Source organism: Phalacrocorax carbo, chromosome 3 (assembly GCF_963921805.1).
Source record: "Phalacrocorax carbo chromosome 3, bPhaCar2.1, whole genome shotgun sequence".
Lineage (NCBI taxonomy): Eukaryota > Metazoa > Chordata > Aves > Suliformes > Phalacrocoracidae > Phalacrocorax > Phalacrocorax carbo.
Window position 1 is genome coordinate 95,506,036 of NC_087515.1, and position 21,232 is coordinate 95,527,267.

Genomic DNA, 21,232 nt, shown 5'->3' on the forward strand with positions numbered 1-21,232 from the left:
GTGATTAAAGGTTAGAGCTGGAGGTTTTTTAACCAGTATTCAGCAGTACTTCCACCTTCTCTCTCCACCCTTTCTTTCAGCTCCCCAACTCTACTTTGTACTTTTCATACTGAACTGTGTTTCCTAGAGCACCAACCAGAGTGAAGAAGCTCATCTCTTAAGAATATCAGCCTCCCTCTGCGAATTCCTCATGAAAAATATAGCAAGAAAATCTCTAACAGGAATCTCACTGCCTTTCCACGTGTTGGTCATCTGCAGAGGAAACAGGGGAAGTAGAAAAGAGAAAACAGCTGTTTGGGAATTTTCAGCAAAATTTTCTCCTGAAAATAAAAATACTGATTCACAAGCATCTAAACTTTCATCAGGGAAAATGATTGATTTTTTCTGTGCTTCACAGGAATGTTGAGGAGTCTGCAAAGCATTTTGATTTCAGGTGAAAAAGTCCTCTCAGTGAAGTGAAGCTCAAAACATTTTAAAAAAAAGTATGAAGTGGCTAACACTGAAGCACAGCATTTATCTAAGACATTTTTACTTTTGATTCAGAAAACAGTGAAAGTCAACTCTTCACTGTAATTTGGGATGGAATTTTTTTAATGCCACATTTTCACAAGACCAAGGACACTCTCCACCAGCTCTGACTGACAATCACCCCTTCTACGCTATGACCCAGGGAAACTGCAGAAAGAGCTACAGGCATCTTTGGGTATACCTATAGTGCTAAAGAGAAGGTGGCCAGGAGGAGGTCTTGGGCACCACACTCCTGAACTTTTCAACTGCTCAGCCCCCAGTTCTGGTTTGCTCTTTGTCTTCAGGGACAGTCTGCTCCCACAAATCTTCATATTTGGGGAGAAAGACATGAGATGGAAGAAGGGGCCACAGATCTGGCTCATATGCTACTTGACAGGTCATAAAACATGATTTTAGTTTTGTGCTGTAAAAAACCACCATTCTGATGGGCTGTCACATACTTTTCTCATTCTTTTGGAGAGTTTGGACCAAAAACCCCATGGACTACGTGTAAGGTCTAAAGGACTACAACATGATGCCCAGAAGAGAGGCCCCTGGTCAAGTACAAGACAGTACAGATGCAGGTTCTCAACTCTGGTGCAAGTTAGACCTGAATGGTGTGGAAAGGGGAAAGCCCACATCATTTCACCTTGAGATCAGGAGCAGCTACATTCAACAGTATGTTTGTACATACATATACATAATATATACTTATGTATAAAATCTCTAAGCCAATTGTATGGACACACATTAAGGCAGGTTGCAATTTGCTGGAATTTATTCATTTGGTGGATCATGAAGAATAAACCAGCATATACATTAAGTAGCAGGTAAACATGCTGACGTTTCACTGGCACACCGATCCACTGTATGGCTGCTAGGCCAAAAGAAAGAAACATCATAGAAAGGAAGGGAAAGGTTAAGCATAGAAGAAACGCCGAAGTTTCAAAAGCTACATAGGAAGGGATGAATATTCATTCACATCAATATTATTTTTAAAAAGTTACTGTGTATGGGTTTTAGAATGGTATTTTTATAAAAATTATTTCCTCCCTTTTTAAAAATAAACCAAAAATACCACAGCAATTTCCCAAAGTTTCAGCCCTGGCATTATATTTTCACTCCATGCATCTCCAGTGTTACTTCATTGCAGCTGGTCGAGGGAGGTGATTGTCCCGCTCTATTCTGTGCTGGTGCGGCCTCACCTCGAGTACTGTGTGCAGTTTTGGACACCACAGTATATGGAGGATACAAAGCTACCTGAGAGTGTCCAGAGGTGGGCCACGAAGTTAGTGAAGGGTTTAGAGGGGAAGCCGTATGAGGAGCGGCTAAAGTCATTTGGTTTATTCAGCCTGGAGAAGAGGAGACTGAGGGGAGACCTCATCATGGTCTGCAGCTTGCTCACAAGGGGAGGAGGAGGGGCAGATGCTGATCTCTCCTCTCTGGTGACCAATGAGAGGACCCAAGGGAATGGCAGGGAGATGTGCCAGGGGAGGTTTAGGTTGGGTGTTAGGAAAAGGTTCTTCCCCCGGGGGGTGGTGGAGCACAGGAACAGGCTCCCCGGGCAGGTAGTCACAGTGCTAAGCCTGACGCTATTCAAGAAGCACTTGGACAACACTTTCAGAGACATGGTGTGAATTTTGGGATTGTCTTGTGCAGTTGGACTCGATGATCCTTGTGGGTCCCTTCCAACTCAGGACATTCTCTTATTTTATGACTCTATGATTCATTTTCCCTCTATTGGTAATTCAAGATGTTGTCCATGCTATTTACTGGAATTTTAGCGTATGTATTTACTGTTATTATCTGCTTGACTGGATTATAAAATGTAATTTAAATAAAAGAAACTGAATAATCTAGTCTTAACTATTTAATAAAATTTTGTAATATGCATATTTTAAATTGAGCGTTTTTAATCTTAAAGTTTCACAGAAGAAAAATCACATGCAAAGGATTTTTAGTAGGGGAATAAACAAGACTCAAAAGACCATATATTTTAAAAAAGTAATAGAAGATACACAATAGAGAAAAATTCTAACTAACCATAAATATAAGAACATAGTGATCCAAACCTAGTATTCATATCGCTACAGACTTCAAGACTGACTACCCAGATTTGAAGTAACTATCACAACAACTGCAGACCAGCAGTTTAACAGCACCAAAAAGCATGTAAGAGCAGCCAGGCTTCCCATGTAGCCACACCTTGGTAGGCATTTATTGGTACCTCCCACAGAAAACCATGCCTGCTTTCAGCCAAGGGTAGAGCTGACGCAGGACATCAACTCTCAAACGAAGCAGATAAAACAATGGCAGACCTCAAAAGATAAATCTAAAGAAAGACTAAAAGAAAATTCTGTGTTTCTTTATAAAAATGCATAACAAATGTATTTTTTTCACTATGGCTTTAAATTCTACCTAATTCTCTTATGAGGCAATTTTTCAGTACATGGAGATGTGCAATTTTGTGCCATGAATATTGATATATTTCTTCTATTTCAAGGAAACCAGTATTATATACTGCTGTACTTAATTGCTCCCAGGTGTGTCTCAATTACTACCCATAAGGATTTTACTCCTTTATTTACACACAAGCAATTAAGCATGTAATCATGAGATAAGTTAACACACTTACCTGTTCAATAGAATCTTAGTCTTCAAATATAAGGAAATATTTCTCAGATAACTTCCGTTTTTCAGTAAGACAATTATAGTCAAACTGCTTCCTTCTCCTAGTGACAGATTTGAACCCAATTGTTAGGAGCCAAAAATTATCAGCAGTGAATATTCCTATGTCCCCTGGAATATAAGCTGCTGGTTTCAGTCCTATTTACAACGAGCACCATGCACCCGACTGCAATACCACTAATTAGCACACTTCTTAGCAGGCTGGTCATGCAAACCAGGCTACACAAGCTACAGAAGCGAAACTCACTTTCAGCAGCAATGCCCCAGGACACGGCTATAGAAAACAGAAATTTGTGGAATTTAATGACAATTCTGGTTCTATATAGCTACTCTGTGGTTATACAGGACACCTACATTTCCAGGAATGTCCACTTGGCATATTTCATATGTATCAAAGTAATAATTATCAACAGAAAAAATAAAAGATAAAAAAAAGAAAGAGCAGAATCTTACCATTACCAAGTGGATCATCAGAGAAAGTACAATCATAAGTCAAAGGTCAATGGCATTATTTTTTTCCAAACAATTTTTAAATCAACCCTTGTATTTTTGCGTTTTGTATGCCTGGAAAGTTGCACAAAACATGTTGCTTCAGGGCTGCACCTAATTTTACTGGGCATCCAGAAATAGGTATACCTGACTCAGAATTTCTGCATGCTTTGCCAGCCAATCGAACCATAAGAAATGCAAGCTATGGTTAAATTAAGCAACAAAACACCACAAACTGCAAGTTGTAACGTATCAGCATACACCACACTGCAACAAAGAAGATCACAACAGAAAACAGTTTCAAAGTAGTGGTTGTCATCCCTACTGCCAAGAGTATCATCACAACCGTGACTTCATGCAGCTGGAGTCAGAGGACCAACTATTCTAAATTGGATGTTACAGAACAGGATTAAACATAAAATGAGGACAAATGCACTAAAGCAGTGGTATCTTTGATAGCCAACTGTTACCTACTACCTTTTTAAACCTTTCTAAATGCAAGTTTTTTCACTTGATAATCATCCCTCACTGTAGACAGAATCTTCCAGCCAGATTTAATTACTTCAATGTCTCTGAAAAACACAGAACTGGTCCAAAACCAGACTTAATTAGCAACTCATGCTGAGACTTTGTCATTAACCTTAAGCTAAAAAGGTAAGCTCCAGTGCTGTATTTTGCAAGTAATCCAGGACAGGTGGGCAATTGACCAGATGACCCAAAAAACCCCATGCTCATCCACGCCTCTTCACTCTGAAACATCTCTGTGATGGAGGGTGCAGTTGAGCTGATTTAATTTACTCTTTCTTTTTCACAATACTATGCAAGTAAATTACGTAAATCAACTGGACCAAATCCGGCCCCAGAGATTTCAAAAGAAAATGTATTTCATCATGAGAACATTACGATATTTGTTTTCATATACCAAGGGTGGTCATTAATAATTAGCAACTTACACAAAGTTGTTAGACAAAGCACAAAAGAAAATAGTAGACTGATCCTCACATATTTTCCACCTAAATTTTACAGAAGTTAAAAATTAATCATAACAGTAAGAGAATGGGGCTGAAAACTATAAAGCAACTACAGCCATTGATAACCACTGCCTCCATAGACAACAATGACAGCAATTAGAATAGAATAGACTAGACTATTTCAATTGGAAGGGACCTACAACGATCATCTAGTCCACCTGCCAGAGGAGAAACCATTAAAGGAGAAACCAGTAAGTGATCTATGCCAATATTGAGAACTTTCCATTAATAGCTGCTTTTCCATAGAACCATTATAACCTTGCTAATCCAGCCATTTGACAAACTCGTAAGATCATTTTCTAAATAGGAAGTGATAAGTCTTGAGTTTGAGTTGCAAGGAATTCTTTTAGTTGATAGTTATGTGTCAAGCAATGTGGCAATGAATTCCAAGCAATGAGGCAACTTAACATCAACTGCATTATATGAATACATGGAGGTTTTTTAGATTGATAATATAAAGTACAGTCTTCAGCTGTATTCATTATGAAGCAAAATCTGCTATTAAACACTGCTTTTCACAAAGGCTGCAAACATAATATACAATCAGCTATCAAACTAAAATATGTTTAAGAGCTATTTGAACAACTGAAGTATTTCCTATTGATTTCAGATTAGGAACATATCCAGATTTCCACGCCTGCAAGAGAACAATCATTTTCAGAAATGAATAAAACTGTACGGAGCAAAATATGTTATTTTGTACTATATCATTTTCCAAACTCTATGGTTACTTCTGCAGCAGTATCTTAACAGCTACTTTTCAAGGAAAAGTACTTTTCACTTACAATCTCTGTTATTCATTGCAAATGGTTAAAGCAAAGATCTAAAAACATTTTCTATGGCATATTGTGATCCATTGCAGCTGCAGGTGATTTACCATATAACATACCACAGTTCACGCAGCCCAAGCAATCACTCATGAGGCTGCACAAGACAGCAATGACACAGTGCTGATAGAAACCTGAAGTAGAATTTTCTTCAAATTACACAGCACTCTTAGAAAATTCAAGAATACGAAGATAAAGCATCCTATTACTTCACTGGTATTTTGCTTGAGTAAGAGCTTCTGGATTGAGCCTAGAATTTATGGCTAGTGAACAGCTTTAGGATTTGGCCTGCCATTTGTACCTGCTAAAGACTTCTCTGTCCAAAAGTACTACTGGTTTACTCAACAAAATATAAATCATGTTCTCTGCTTTTATTAATGGAGACAGCAAAGTACGTCAGCACTTTTTTATATATATATATCTGTAAACGTCTACATGCTTGAATGCATCAGAGAGTTTTCTGAAAGCCCAGAACAGCGTGAGCTAAATGCCAGGTTGGTGCTGAAATTTCAAAGGAAGTAAACCTTTGAAAGCTGTGCTCTTCTGACCCCTCAGGAATGTCCACGGGGTCCTCTTACAAGGGTGACCATTAGCAAGCCCTTAGGTTCCAGTTCCACGGTCCTCTGAAGGAGCACAGAGGTAGTAAAAGATTATTAGTCCCATAGGAAGCCAACTGGGCACAACTGAAAGAAGAAAAGATTGACTGGCAGAGTAGCAAAAATCCGCTCAAAGGGAAGCCTAATGTCTTTATTTTGAGTGGCTTTTTAGAAAACACCTGAAATCTGCTGAGAAGAAAAAGAAGCTTTTCTTTACCTTTCCACTGGAAATACAATCTAGAAACACTTCACTTCAGACTCAAAAGCCTGCCATGACTCTCCACATAAAAAAAAAGGAATAACCATGTTTTTCCAGGGGCTTCCCCCCACCCCCTCAGGTTAAAAGAGCTGACAGTCTTATTTGCTTTGTCTTTGGGGAAGACAAAGGTGTCTACATGAACAAGCATGAGGTTTCAGGAATGTGTGAGTTGTCTTTGGTTTCTGTGAACGGAAAAGCCATACGTTTCTAGCTTTCCCAGCGTGTCCTCTGAGGCACTAAAAAGGCAAACACAAAAGACAACCAGAAGACTTCAGCGTGTGTGCGTGCGTGCAATAAATTCTAGGGTCTATTTTAATGAACACTATGTATTGAACGGTCCAATGCAGAACCGAAACAGCAGACACAGTGGACTCAGTCTACCCAGAACAATATATATCAATTTTAAACACCTGCCATCTAGAGGTTAGCTCATAAGATAGAAAAACTATTTAAGGCTTTTAGTTGCAAACATCTGAATCGCGGTTCCAGCCTAGGTCACAAGCAAAAATATTCTTTTTTACCCCTGCTTTTGAAGATTTTGCACAAAATTTATACAAGGCTTTAAAAGTTTGGTAGAATGTCCTGAAAGACACGGTGATCATATCACAGCAATGTGATCAGTTGAAATTAATTAAACTAGCTCAAGAGCATTAAGTCCATCCTCATTACATACTAGACTGCAAAAGTATGAAGATGCAGAAGCCTGTTTTGAGAGAAGCAGCTTCATAAAAACATATCTTAAAACGAACAAATTACTTCGGTTCATGTCTACCTTTCTCAAAGTTTGTCAAGCCCTAGGATTTTAACAACAACCTGTTTCAAAGAACCTATGAGACTGATATCAATCTGTCCTTGCAGGGCATCCCATTGACTATTGTCCCCACATTCTTACTAGCCTCTATTAGCAACTCAATATCTGCTGGTTTTTTAGCTCCCAAACTCAGAGAAAGTCACAAGTCTAGGTGTATCTTTACCACCATTAATTCACCTGTATCCTGGTATCCCTGCCACATGCTGGGAAGCTGTGTTGCCGTTCTGCTTGGTTTTCCACCAGTCATCCATTTCTCTAACTCAGTATCTTCACACAAAGCCAAATAATGCAGGAAGAAAACTCTCATTAACCACACAAAAAACCATTACACAGTGAAATTCCCAGCTAATGTAACAGCTCAGTACTGCCAAAGTAAGTGTCACTTTCAAAAAGGGACTGGAAAAAAAGTACAGCACAGTTTTAGTTACAGGTTTAGTGAAGCTGGGTTTAGTTGCAGTAAGTTAGAAATGCACCCATGTTAGTCTTCTGCTGTCAGTAGTTTACTGTTGAATGAACAGCATTTCTACCACGTGCTGCTGAGGTTGTCAGACGCAGAAAAAAGGAACAGTTTCATTTGCTCTTTTTTTCCACTTAATGAATCATGCAAAGTTGACTTTCTGTTTTTGTTACTCAGTTACAAATGTAATTTTAAAAACTAACTAGCCAGATCCTTTTTACAGCTATTGAAACTTAAGACAAATAACTTTCTCCCTGGGAAGTAAGAAGAGCTGAATCTGGGCTGAGGGGCAGGGGTCACACAGTCACAGGGATGAGTGCTCAGAGCATACTGCTGAGTCCAGACAGAAGAAGGTTGCAAGAACTGAAATATTAAGAGTTTGAGTGATAGTTTGAGCTGTGGCAATAGACAGGACATACTTTTGAGATATTACGTAGACGGAGATCATATTAGAACGATGGAGGTCCATCTCAACAATAATGCCTGGGTTACCATCCTGAGTAAAAGACAGTGACACTGCTGCCTGTGGTAAATTTCAAAAAAGGTAGGGGGAGAATTGACTCTCTCACCTACGATGCTGACCAATGCCATTGTGTTGCCTTTCCATATTATTCCAAGAGAAAATACAGATTTCTTCTGTGAAGATTTTTCACTGTTTTCAGAGTGTCAAAGACACCGACAGACAGCTAGATAGGTGACTAGAACACCCAAGAACAAAATTGATACAAATACTTGTTATTTTTTAATCATGAACTTGCATCTCTTGCATTTGTTACATGAAAGAAGTTTGCGGATTAGTGAATGACATCCTGCAGAGCTGTGGCTGGGTGTGCCATTATTTTCACAAGGCATTCTAACAATTTTTCACTATTCTGCATTAATTATTGTTTTTAATAAAACTAAAAAAGTTAACTATTTTTTAGAACACATAACCAGCAACTCCCAGGGCTGGACTGCGGGATACCCGTTTCATCCTCCTGCCAGAAAACAGTACAAACTGTATGTCTACTGATTTGTTGCCGTCACCTGCACACCCTCTAGAGGTAGGCAAGGCAGCCCTCAGTTTGAAATTAATCAACAGATCCATACTTGGAACAGCACAATCTGCCAACATCACGCATCCACTACAGTATGCCTCATGTTTAAAGATGAGGCTGAAAGACAAATTTATTACTGAGCCATCGCAACACACAATACAGCAGATACCCTCCGTGTTCGTAAGACACGGGTCTGCTGATACACACTGGTCTGTGATGAAAGCAAACACTGGTTCATTGCAGGATGCTAAATGTAGGTACTGGGAGATGAGTGTACCTCCCTAATATCCCATTCCCAAAATCACTTCAGATCGCTTGACTGACTCTTCCCTAAATTTCTTCAAAATCTTTAGAACTGTTCACGTTTTCATCCAGGATCATTTTCATTTTAGTCTTATTTCACAGAGGTTTGCTTCTTGCACATTCAAGACAGAGAAGCTTACAATTTTGCCAGGGATTAATAAACCTGAAAAACATAATCAAAATTTCATAAAATCATATATCTTAAATACTGAGCACTCTGCTAGTTAATCTTATCTTCTAGATACAGATCGTATCTGAAATGTCACTATCTGCACTGTCTTAATATATCCGAGTTTTCAGTCACTACCCATTACATTATTTTTTATTAACTCCTAAAGCTGGTAGGCAAGCCAAAAAGAATGCCATGACCTTTCATTGCAGTGAGGTAATTTACAGATATGAGCAGATGAAAAAATACTGGAGAGCAAAATCATACAAAGGATTTTTTCCAAGTAAATACTTCTCTTCTGACACTTACTGGTGTGATACTGCACTTCAGTTTGGTACAGCTACTTCAGCTCCAGCCTTCCCATTAATGAACAGCAGCAATAACAGCATTTAATCTAATATTATCTTATTTTTAGATGTCTTTGATATTTTATAGATATCATTAACTCGGCTATGGTTTCAAGGAGAAATTCTCTGGACAGGAATAAGACTGAATTCCTTCCTGCAGAAAAAGTCCCTTAGGATTGTGTTTCTCACCAAGCTAAAGGTTATTCAGAAGTACTGGAATTTCAGATGCACATCCTCAGGTTTTCGTCCAAGTCTAAGTGTAGCCATGCTTGGGGTCAGAGATTGGGCTGCACAGCACTGACCCAGCTTCATCCCTTCCTGTCAAACGACCTGCAGGAGCAGCTAAGAAGTGACCAAAGCTCCATCAGAGAGTAGACCCAGATAGGAATAAACCAGCTGAGGCTCAGTCTCAGCACGGAGGGAGAGGAGGGTGCAGATGGCACAGGGAATGTTACCCCACCACAAGTTCAACTGACAAGAGCCATCACCAAGATCAGCCACAGTCTAGAGGAGATTTTATCTTCTGCAGCCCACTGGACAACTTTATCTTGCAGAGAAACACTGAAAGCTATGACTTTAAATCTAAAAAGAAACCTGGTAATTGCTGGACTTGAACAAAAAGTCAACAGATCCTTCTTTACTTCAGCTACCAGAACACGTGCACGCACCCCCTAACCCTCCAATACATAAATATTTACCAAAGGAAGCTATCAGAAACACAATCAGGTAGTGAATAAAATTTTCATGTTGTAGTAAAAATATTGCTGATTATTTCCTCAGGTCTGCACACAGGGTCAAGACCTTAATGGAAGAAAAATGTGAAGATCAATACCATGTTTTATTTATATATAAATCCGATAAATTGATTCATGCTGGTACTTCAGAAAGCAGATAATAAAAGGGGAAAATGTTAATTAAAAACACACTAATAACATAAGACAAGCACATTTCTAACCTCAAGGTAATATTCAGTATCAGTCAAGTACTGTTACAGTCAAGTAAGATAGTGCTTAATAAATACTCCCTCACCTCAGTGATTTTGTTCCCTCCTAGATAATGTCTCCTGCCTCTGCAATTCCACAAGTGCTCTCACCATAACTCTCCCTACACAGCATCTCCAAACAGCGAAATCTCAGGTGGAGTGCCTGCACATATATAATATAGTAGCTCTGAAGATTTTAGGTTAGGCTTTCATCCCTCCATACAAGAATGTCTTATGTTTAACTTCAGAAGCTTTGTAAATATGTCTCTAACTGAGTGCATTTTTGCCATCATCCCTGATTGAAAGACAGAGCTTTTATCAATGCTCAGTTTGCTGATTTCTACTAACTACTATGTAAGTGCCTAAAACTATTAATAGTACCACTAAAAAGTACGTCTACAAATATTTTCAGGATGAAAATCAAAATTCCTTCCAAAGAGCATTTATAATTCAGGATCACCACCTGCCTCATCACAGCCTACAATAATACCTCAATTCCAATACCCCGGCAAACAGATTATTTGCAGAAGCCAAACCACGAGTTTAGTCAGCAGTCAGTGCAACCTTTGAGGAAGGCTAACTTCTTCCCAGACAGTATCTCCAACCACCAAATGAAATCTATTGTTTCTAAGCTTAAGGGGGTAGAAATACGTCTGTTTGAACAAACTGTTCTATTACATAAAATTTTACAACACCCACAGACATTAGCAAAGCTGTTCCTCTTTTAATCTAAACTCTGCTTCATCTTCAGTCTACAGATGCAGTCAGGACACTGCTCCAGCCTCACCGCGCCAGCTTCGACTGGGACATCAAGGGTCCTTCTCCAAAGATGTGGCAGTTTTGCCATTGAAGAGATACAGTTGCTGATACAGACTTGTCTCCTGGGGAGACTGACCTAGGTTGCCAAGCTCACTGCCAAGGATGAGTGGCCCTCCACACCCACCACTTAACAGAAGTGCATCCAAAACAATATTTCACCTTAATCTTCCCACAAAAGGCCCCTTCAAGCATGTCAGGATCCTTACACTTATTTAGAAAGGCCCCAGCAGTAACTTTTAAATGTGGTCCTGCCATGAGAGCCTGGAGGAGGAAGATTTGTGCCTTTGCTTCTAATAGGTAATTCTTACCGTGTTTATGGGTGAGCTGAGGCCATACAAAGCAATTACATTTAATGCCCTAGGAAAAGTTAGATGCTGTTCCTTACTGAATGACCTCAAAAGGGTGTGTATAGATGCTCTAATCTACTACACTAGTGAACTAGGGAGGCATCTGAATGTGTTTGGTAGCACTTTTTTCCTCTCAAAGCAGAAAGATTTTACTCTATTGGTTTGGTCATGTTTGACTCCTGGCACCAGTCTGTTGCTACCATATGATATCAGGTATTACTACAATAAAATAATTAAAACTCTACAGAAATCTTGAAAGGTGTAATATGATTGCTTTGTTGAGCTAGGGAGTCTCAAAGCAAGAAAGAAGCCAAGACAAACAGGAATATATTGCTTAAATAAAGAAGTGGGCAGGTACAGAACTTCCTTTCTTCATTACTTCTAATCAGTTTAAGTGCATGATTCATTTGTTAAACTTCATTCTATACAAGTGGGGAGAAAAAAGTGAATTACCCACTGAATGCACACTAGAATAATGAAAGGAAGCTGCAGGTACTCCATGCCTTTGAAAATCATTCACTCTCCAGGAAAATGCTTACATACATATTTACGTTCGTCTCTGTTCAGGAAAATACACACATTTATGTTTGAAGATTTTTTTGTGTGTGAAGGCCAAACAGAGAAACCCAGGTACATCTAGCTGGAGGACTGTGTCCACTTCTGAATCACTGGACCTGACTGTATATATTAAGAAGTAATCAGAAAGTCTTTCAAGTAGAAGACACTGCCTGAGACTACACTTCAGTGCCCAAAGTGATGAACATTTTGCTGAGCTTCCTGTAACACGATTACACGGCAACTCAGACAGCTATCACAAGTTAAATCTAATGCTCAACAGAAAATTGAAAATATTTCTTGATTAAGTGCAGCTAACCTGTAAGACAGCCTTTGAACTTTTAATTAATATCTTTAAAGGAAGTTTACTTTGCGCACAAGCACAGCAACTGCTTAAAATTATTTTGCAACTGATAAACTGCAGAGCTGATGAATTCTCTACCTTAACTGACCTGCGGTAGCAAGCCCTTGGGTAATCAACATCTGCTCTCTTACAGTAAATCCGTAAACCAAACTTTAAAAAAAATTCTCTCAGAGAAAACAAGAAAGGACAAATAAAAATAATACAAGTTTCCCCCACTCAGTATAGTTTATCTAATACATATTTAGAAGTGAACCTCAATATACCAGCATTAATTTAAAAAGGCAAGAAAGCATGCTCTGTTGTGCTAATGGCTTGCAAAGAGAAAAAGCAACATTTATTGTAAGAATAAATGTGTGCCTCATTAGGAACAATGTAGCAAATGATGTCTGTTATGTATACATGTTAAAGATTTCTCATTAGATAGTGTTATTTATGCTTTCTACTCCATCTTTTTTACCCGTGTGCAGAAGACTCCTTCAAGTGGCAAATTTCATTAATTTTCATCAGACATTTTACAGTAACGGAAATATGAACCATATAAAAATGCTACACATTTGGCAATTAAGTTTTACCTTTGAATTATTAAGAAACAACTACCTTCAGCAGTGAGTTTTATTTGCAATGTCAGGAGTTCACATTATCCAGGAATAAGAGTTTTTCATTCTATTTATTTTTATCCATAAAAAGATTGATGAAGTTACAAACCATGTGTTTTTCCTTTCCACTGAAACTATTATGAAAAAATTCACTGCAATTGTATGAGTACTGGTAAATCTGTTAATGATGTTTATTCTCATGGATAGGAAATCACTATTAATGACTGAATGATCATTGGTATTCCATTTGGTTGATGCTAGAAATTATTTGCAATTATTGCAAAAATATTAGTTCAGTTGTACTTTCATCCAATCCAGGAAACTTAATGAAGCTACAAACAACAGTAAAACAAGGTGAGTAGGTATTGAAAATATAGTCAGATTTGGATCATGGAAAGAGCATCAATTCTGTGTAGATATCATGAGTTCTATTTTTGCTTTTAAAAGTCAAATACTGCAGAAACTTAAAAAGTATTAGGAAAGAAAAGGTGTCTAGCTCATTAAGCTATCGTCTAAAGCCTACTCTGAAAATCTGGCACACAAATACTGTCTCACAAGTGATTAAAACCTTTCTAAGATCTTTCTTGCATCCTCTAAAACAACTACTCCTTTGAGACAGCAAATATTTAATGCCATATTATACATTCACAGACCTTCCGATCCCCGGACAAAACCTCTAATTTCAGGCACTCCTTTCACCATATGAAACCACAGGAAGTTTACCAAGAGTCCCCACATCATGCAAGACAGTCAATAAGAAAGACAATAAATGTCACACCCAAGACTGGCACACCAAGAAAGACAGATCTAAGATACGTCTCTCACCCTGAAATATAATGTTAATTGCAGGTTTTTTGCATGAGGGGGAAAAAAGATACAGCAAAAAGAGAATTATAAAGAAAGCTCTTAACTCACTTCTTGCTTTAAGATGGAGAAAAGATGGAGAAATCTCTGCTCACAAAGGTTGTACATTTATTTAAAATTTGAAATCCAAACACTAATGTAAGATATTATCCACCTATCTATACACAACTCCTAATCATGTTTGAGAAATAAACCTCATGACAAATATAAGAAAGTCTATGTGCATGAACCTTTGCTAATCCGGCTGTTGGTGATTCTTTCTCAAATAAAGCCTTTTGTTCTCTTATTTCTAGAAGGCTGAGGATCAGGTTTGATTTTTATGGCAAATTAGTTGTTTCCCCTGGATCACTACTCTTGAGTCTGAAAGTAAGGCCGGTACAAATGAGAAAACTTAGTAGACCAAGCCTCAAAAAATAAAACGTGAAACAGTATTATACCAATGTAAGTATACATCACATGATAAACATTCCTGATACTTATCTGTGGAAAACCCTGAGGTGGGCAATAGCTCTCCAACAAAAACAAAGTGAAAAAGAGAAGCTATGTGTTATTTATTGCCTGTGACAGGGTTCCGGGAGAAGACTGCTGTCCATGAACAACACCAGGAAAGAGGAAGAATGAAGCGTTGTTGACCATTTTATTTTCTCTGCCAATCACAGAGAAAGTGCAAGTGGTTTTAAAGACTGTTGTATCTCTACCTCTCTGGTCAGTGTACAGTGACTGAGATAGCACAAGAAAATGTAGGACATGAACGTAAAAACCTCTGAAGTCCAACTGAGAGAAAAGCAGAGATCTGCATCTGGTGCAGAATAATCCCATCCATCCGTACAGGCTGGGAACCCACTGTTTAGGTGGCAGCCCCACCAAAAAGGGCCTTGGTGTTCCTGAGGACACCACAGGTTGAGTACAAGCCAACAGCGTGCCTCATCAGAAATAAGGCAAGCAGCGTACAACCACGTTAGAGGAGTGGGGCCAGCAGGCTAAAGAAAGTTATTTTCTCTTCTACTCAACGTGGCCTCACACTATGGCACCCAGTTGTGCCCCACCCCCAGCTGAACAGGGATGTGCAGAAGGTGATGCAGGAGAGCAACCAAGACAGTCAGGGGCCTCAAGCTTGTGTCTTCCATTGAGAAGTCGAGGGAGCTGAGCTTGTTCATTCTGGCACGAGGGCGATCTAACAGGTGACCTAGTAACAGCCTACAGCTACCTGAAGAGAAATTACAAGGATAAAAGAGCCAAATTCTTCTTGCTAGTGCCAGATGATACATAAAGGGGCAATGACCATTAACTGCCACTCGGGAGGTTCAGGTTTGCTCACCCATCCTTCCCTCCCCATGCTAAAACCCCTCTTTTCCACAGGTTGTAGACCTGCAGGTTACCCAGCAGCACAGTGGAACCTCCGTCCAGTGAAGTTTAATACCTGTCTAGACAAATCCCAGCCGACATGACTGGGACGACTATAGCTTCCAGTTGGACTGGGTGACTTCCAAAGGTCCCTTCCAAACAACGTTTAAGTGAGAAATATGCACACATATAGAATCACAGACAGCCTCAGATGAGGCAAACCGCTGCAGATTTATGAAGTGTGTCTAAATATCCACCATCGTTCATTGTCACTCCCTGAAAGAAAACGCCTACTAAAGTTTAGGTGTGTTACAGTTAGAGACTTTTAAATTTTTACCTCCTTAGTCCCTAAAAAGATTTGCTTTGCCACACAATTTGTGTTATCAACCCTATTATTTGTAAATATCATGTTGTTACTTGCTTTTTAAAGCATATAAAACTATATTGTTAACCTAACAACATCAGACCCTGACTCTGAAATAGTGCTTGAAAAGATGAAAGCCATAGATCTACCCACAGAGCACCTGGAACCGGTTCACTGGATGCCTTGAGATGGACAAAATAAAGAGATGAAATAATTTATCCTACTTTCTGATACTAGGAGAAAAAGTGAGTATTTAGGCCATTGCCCATTGCTGTTTTTCTAACCAGGATGTGGAACCTCCCTAATTATACAAATGGCACAGTATGATGCAGTGCTGTTAGCTCACATGCAAAGATGCTGCTGTTCAATAGCCATCTAGTCATTAGTAAGCTATGTCCTTTCCGGCAGACCTGGAAAGCTAAAGCAGCTAGTTAAATCTTTGATGGCATCACTAGATTTTGTTCAGAAATAAATTTTCAGCCTTTTTCCAACAATAACAAAAAGGACAAGAAGAACGTCATACAGGCTCTTAAACATATCTAGCACCGTTTCTTATCTCCAGCAGTGGCCAACAGAGGATGCCCTTGGAAACCTGTCAATACAGGTAATGCAAAGTGATACCGCCCTTGTGCAAGCACCCAGCCCTGCGATTCGTGATTCAGAAGCTTCCAGAGCAAAAAGCGGTGGCTTTGTGAAGAGAAGGACATCCCCACAACAAGCACTGAAGACTTTTGCGTGGAATATATTACAAAGAAGTCAGTACGAAACAGAAACTTTATTATTCCTGAAATAAATCCAACATGTTAAATTAGGAAACTTATGCAACTAATTATACCCTACTAGTATAAACAGTATCAAAGAGTGGTATTTTTTTCTTAACTTCTCAAGCCATCTCTTTTTCAGAATGTCAATTAAGAACGAAAATAATACAAAAGCCTTATGACAACTGAAGACGAAACCCAGAGTTACATTTGCAACAAATCTGGAATTCCCCTTTGATCATTCTAAGGCGTCTATACATTTTTATCAAACCAAATAACTCAAAATAATCTAAATAAACAACAGCAACCACAGAAAGAAATCCTGTGACATCCCAAGACAATGCTTTTGAAAGTTACAATATCACAGTATTTTAATGCAGATGCACACGCGTTAAATATGCACATGCTCCACGTGTAGGTGATGCTGTGTGGCATAAATGGTTTAGTAGCAGGAGTTTACGTTACTGACTCATTACTCACAAATGGTATGAATGTTCTTTTCTCATTTTGTAAGTGTTCATATTTTTGGAGTTCCTGAATGATTAAGAACAGAAGACTGTGGTATCTGAAGAGCAGTTTTTTAAAAACTTCCTGTAAAGGTCTTTGGGCTTCCATGTAGAGGACTACTGAGGTACACAAAAGGAGCCATGAAACATGTAATTTATGGGTCTACTCTTCAGCACAACTACACTGAAGCCAAGGGCCTTTGCTCAAGAGTAAGTCCTTCCTGTGGTAGCAGGAGTTTGCAAAACAGCTGTCTTTTCCAGCATTTTGCAAGTTTACATTTACAAATAAACTAACCAATTGACTTCTGAATGTGGGTCACGCCACTCGTGCCTCAGGTGGCTGGCCTGGCTTATTTGAAAGGGCAAAAAAGAAAAAAGAAGAGTGAACTGTGCACAATTCTCAGCTCAAAAGTGTTTTCCCCTATGGAAATAAGACATGAAAATATCACTGCAAGGATGGTTTCCTACTTATAGCCAGTGCTTAATTCCCCACTTCTTATTTCAAAATCAAAGTGGCAAACCTAAACAAACTTCTAGATCAAAGGCTTCCAATTTAAAGTCTGAAACCACCCTTGTGTTATTTCAACGTGCACATGAGAATGTGCTTCATTTCAGGAGACCAATGATCTACACAGAAGGTCTTGCACCAGACAGCCCATTCCCATCACAGAAATAGTACAGAGCTGTAACTGGCTCTACTGCTGTCAAGAATAGCTTAGCAGAGGTAGGAGCAGACATCTCATCCACGTACTTAGTAATGTCTCTGCAACTCTAACCTACTTGTCTGCTCCAAGACTTTTTTTTTTTCAAATAGGTTTATTTTTATATTTTTTTTCAGTTCTGAAAGGAAGTATGTGTTTTCCAAGATGCAAGCGTACTCGTCAGGTGGCTGGAAAAATAAGCCTGAAACACCAAAAATATTACCTGAATATCTGGTAGTCATTAAATCAGAATTTTATAAATACAATAAAATAATTTCTAGATGAGCAATGAGGATGGCTGCCAAATTGGAATTTCAGCTGCACCTCAAACACTATAGAAGCGACAGATCCTTAAAGGTAATATTATTACTAGGTGTCTTTATATTACAGTAGTGTTTCAAGCTCTTTCACACAGATCTGCTCAGATAAAAGATATAATGTTGGCATTTACAGCTGCCAAAATTGCTATTTGCAATTAAAAATTAAAACTGGCACTCTTTCTGTGCAGGCAATTATCTAAACGCAGCTGGCAATCTTCCTTGTTTACAGTGCTGCTGTGTCATGACTTCACTCTGTTTGGAAATTTACTTTTTTTTTTTTTTTTGAGGTTTAAACTTGTCAACTTTATGTCCAACTTGAACCTTCCTTGTTTTAATGATTTTCATCATGATCTCAAAGAGAAAAACCCCAAAACTACAATTTACAGATTTTTCAGGCACTGCAGGAAGACAATTCCTGGTAAATACTTCGGTGATTCTCACAAGGTTAATCAACATCCATCTACACCTCCGGATAACACCCGTAAGAACCCAAACAGCAAAATGTACCAAATAAATTCCCTCCAAGAAGAAAGTTCGACCTGCAAGAGTTGGTTTTCACAGTAAAACTGAGTGAACGGGCAGGTCTTCTAAGTGGACAAAAGTCCTTTTACTGAATAAAAGGTGACATTAAGTATGTTTTCACTGCATGTTACCTGTAGCAATTTTGATCTGCTAAATAAATCTGTCCACCAAGCGTCTTATTAATCAGACTGCCATGGTTTTGGCAAAGCATTTCTTCACTTATAAAAACTTTCTTTAAAGTAGGATTTGTGGACTCCCCTGCTGCTGGGAAAGGAGTACTCTCCGTGCTGTCACACAGCTTTTAGGGAACAGTTGCTTTTTTAACCGAAGCTTCTGTAACCACTAGCTTGATTCCAGCAACTATCATGGGAATATAGATACCTACAGCATATCCATTAAATCTTCTGGTTTATTTATGGTATATTTGCTGTAGTCAAACATAGAAATACCTTGTATTGTATCCCCAATACAGTAATGCCTGTCATCCTTCCTCTGTAATTCATCGCAACGTTTTCAGCTAGGACTGTGATCCAGCGCAATGACTCCTCGCCAGCCTGTACCGCGCACCTCGCTCAGCCATCCGAAAGGCTTTCGAGTAGGGCCTTTCCCCTGAATATTACCAAAACCCGTAAAAAGAGGGGACTGCTAATGAACTAAGGAACACCCCTGACCCTGGGGACACCTGGAGCAGCTTGCAGCCCCACGCCCCCCTCGCAGAGCTCTCCCAGGGCGGCCTCTGTCAGTAAAGCAGCCCAAGTTTCGCAGCACGGTGAGAGCGCTGCTCTCCACAGAGCGATGCGACGGGACGCGTGTTTTAGTCGCCGCTCCTTCGGCGTGAGCGCGGCAGGAGTCACTCGCTAAAGGGAAAAGCGCAGAAACGACAGCGACGGGAGGAGCGGGGCGAGGGGGCTGTCGGTGCGGAGGCGGCTCCCCGCGCCCTTCGCGGGGCTGCGAGCGGCATCCCGCGGCGCCCCGCACCCCAGGGCAGCCCACGAGCGGGGAGGCGGCGCGGCCCACGCCGCCACCCGCACTCCCCGCGGGGCGGAAACCACGCGCGTCCGCAAAACACGGGGGAGGGTGAAACGCGCCGTGGCTGCCCCGCGGCGCTAACTTTTCAAACCGCGGAGTGTCCGCAAAAACACAACGCACGCCGGAGGCACCGCCGGCGCTTCCACCGCGCCCGCCGCCACGGGGAGGGGCCCGGAGGCAACCGGCACCCCGCGCCCCGTCTAACCTCCGGGCCGCCGAGAGGGGAGCGCTGCGTAGCCCCCGCACAACCCGGCGGCCTCAAGCGCCCCGGAGACAAGCCGCGCTCCCCTCCGGCTCCTTCTGCTCGGGTGAACCGAGGCTCCCACCCCCGCTCTCCCCCATCACCTCCCACGGAGGGCTGCGCGGTTTTTCCGTCGCCCGCGGAGCGCCCTGCCGCAGGTGGCAGCGGCTCCCCCGCTTCCGCTGATGCCTCCCGGGCACTTTGGGAGAGACTCGCGGGGGGCTTGTCCCCGTCCCCCGTCCACCCCCCGCCGGGAACCGGCCAGGGAGGGACGCTCGGGGAGCGGAGCGGGAGGAGGGAAGGTGTGAGCGGCGCCGTGCGCGGCGGCTCTGGCCGGGGGCAGGTGCGGGCGGCGGCCCGGGGCACGGGACGGGACGGGAGGGGACGGAGGAGAGGGGAGCGGGTCGGTACTCACACGAAGGCGTGGTAGACGAAGGCCCAGCCGCGGGGCCGCTCCAGCACGTTGTACAGGTAGTTCTGCAGCCGGCGGTACTTGGCGTTCCTGCGGCAGCTCGGCCCGTTGCTGTACGACAGCGGCTTCCCCAGCAGGCTCATGCGGGCGCCGTGCTTCCCGCGGCGGCCCTCCCGCAGCCCGGCGGGGGCGGCCGCGCCGCCGGTGCCCAGGAGCAGCAGGCCGTCGCCGCGGGCGGCCGCGCTGGCCAGCGTCCTGCCCCTGCCCGCCTCCACATCCTTCATGCCCGCCGCCGCGCCGCTCTTCACCCAGAGCCCCGCGGAGCCGCCCTCCTCCCCGCCGCCGTGGTTGCGGGGCATGGCATCACCCCGGGCGCCGGGGCGGGCGCCGGGGCCGCGGCGGAGCAGGGCGCGGGCGGCGGCGGCGGCCAGGCACCCCGCGGCGGCGGGCCGCAGGAGGCAGCGGGGGCCGAGGGTCTCCGGGCGGCGCCCGCGGGGCGCGGGGGCGCGGGCCACTTTGGGCGCCCGGCGCGGCGGGCCGGGTTGCGGCAGCTTCGCGGGGGCCCCGGCGAGGGAGCGGGCGACCCCCGGGGCGCGCTCTCCTCCCGGGCGGCGGCGCCCCGCCGCCGGCCCCCGCCGCGCCGCCCGGCGTGGCTCCGCGGCCCGGGACGGACGGACGGACGGACGGACGGACGGACGGACGTGGGGGGCGGCGGGAGGGCAGCTCCGCGCAGCTCCGGCGGAAAGGCGGCGGGGGCGAGCGCTCCGGGCCGCGGCTTGGCGCTGCCGTTCGCCGCCCGTTCCCTGGCTGCCTCCCGCGGCACTTGGCCCGGCCGGGCCGGGCAAGCTGTTGCTCTCGCTGCCGGCGGCGGAGAAAGTCGGCGAGAAAGGCGGGCCGGCGGGGGGGGGGGGGGGTGGGGGGGGGAGGGGGGCAGGCAGGGGCCCCGCCACCGGGCGCCTCCGCGTCCCGGGGCGCAAGCGGCAA

General features: G+C 42.6%; 1 protein-coding gene across 1 annotated transcript in view; it reads right to left on the reverse strand.

The window, feature by feature from the left end:
* Positions 1–21,146, reverse strand: part of KCNQ5 (potassium voltage-gated channel subfamily Q member 5) — a 302,174-nt gene extending 281,028 nt beyond the window's left edge. The window contains exon 1 of the mRNA XM_064447806.1: positions 20,252–21,146. Within this exon, the coding sequence (XP_064303876.1) occupies positions 20,252–20,607 (356 nt within the window). The 5' untranslated portion in view covers positions 20,608–21,146. The remainder of the gene's footprint in view (positions 1–20,251) is intronic.
* Between the last annotated feature and the right edge of the window lie 86 nt (positions 21,147–21,232).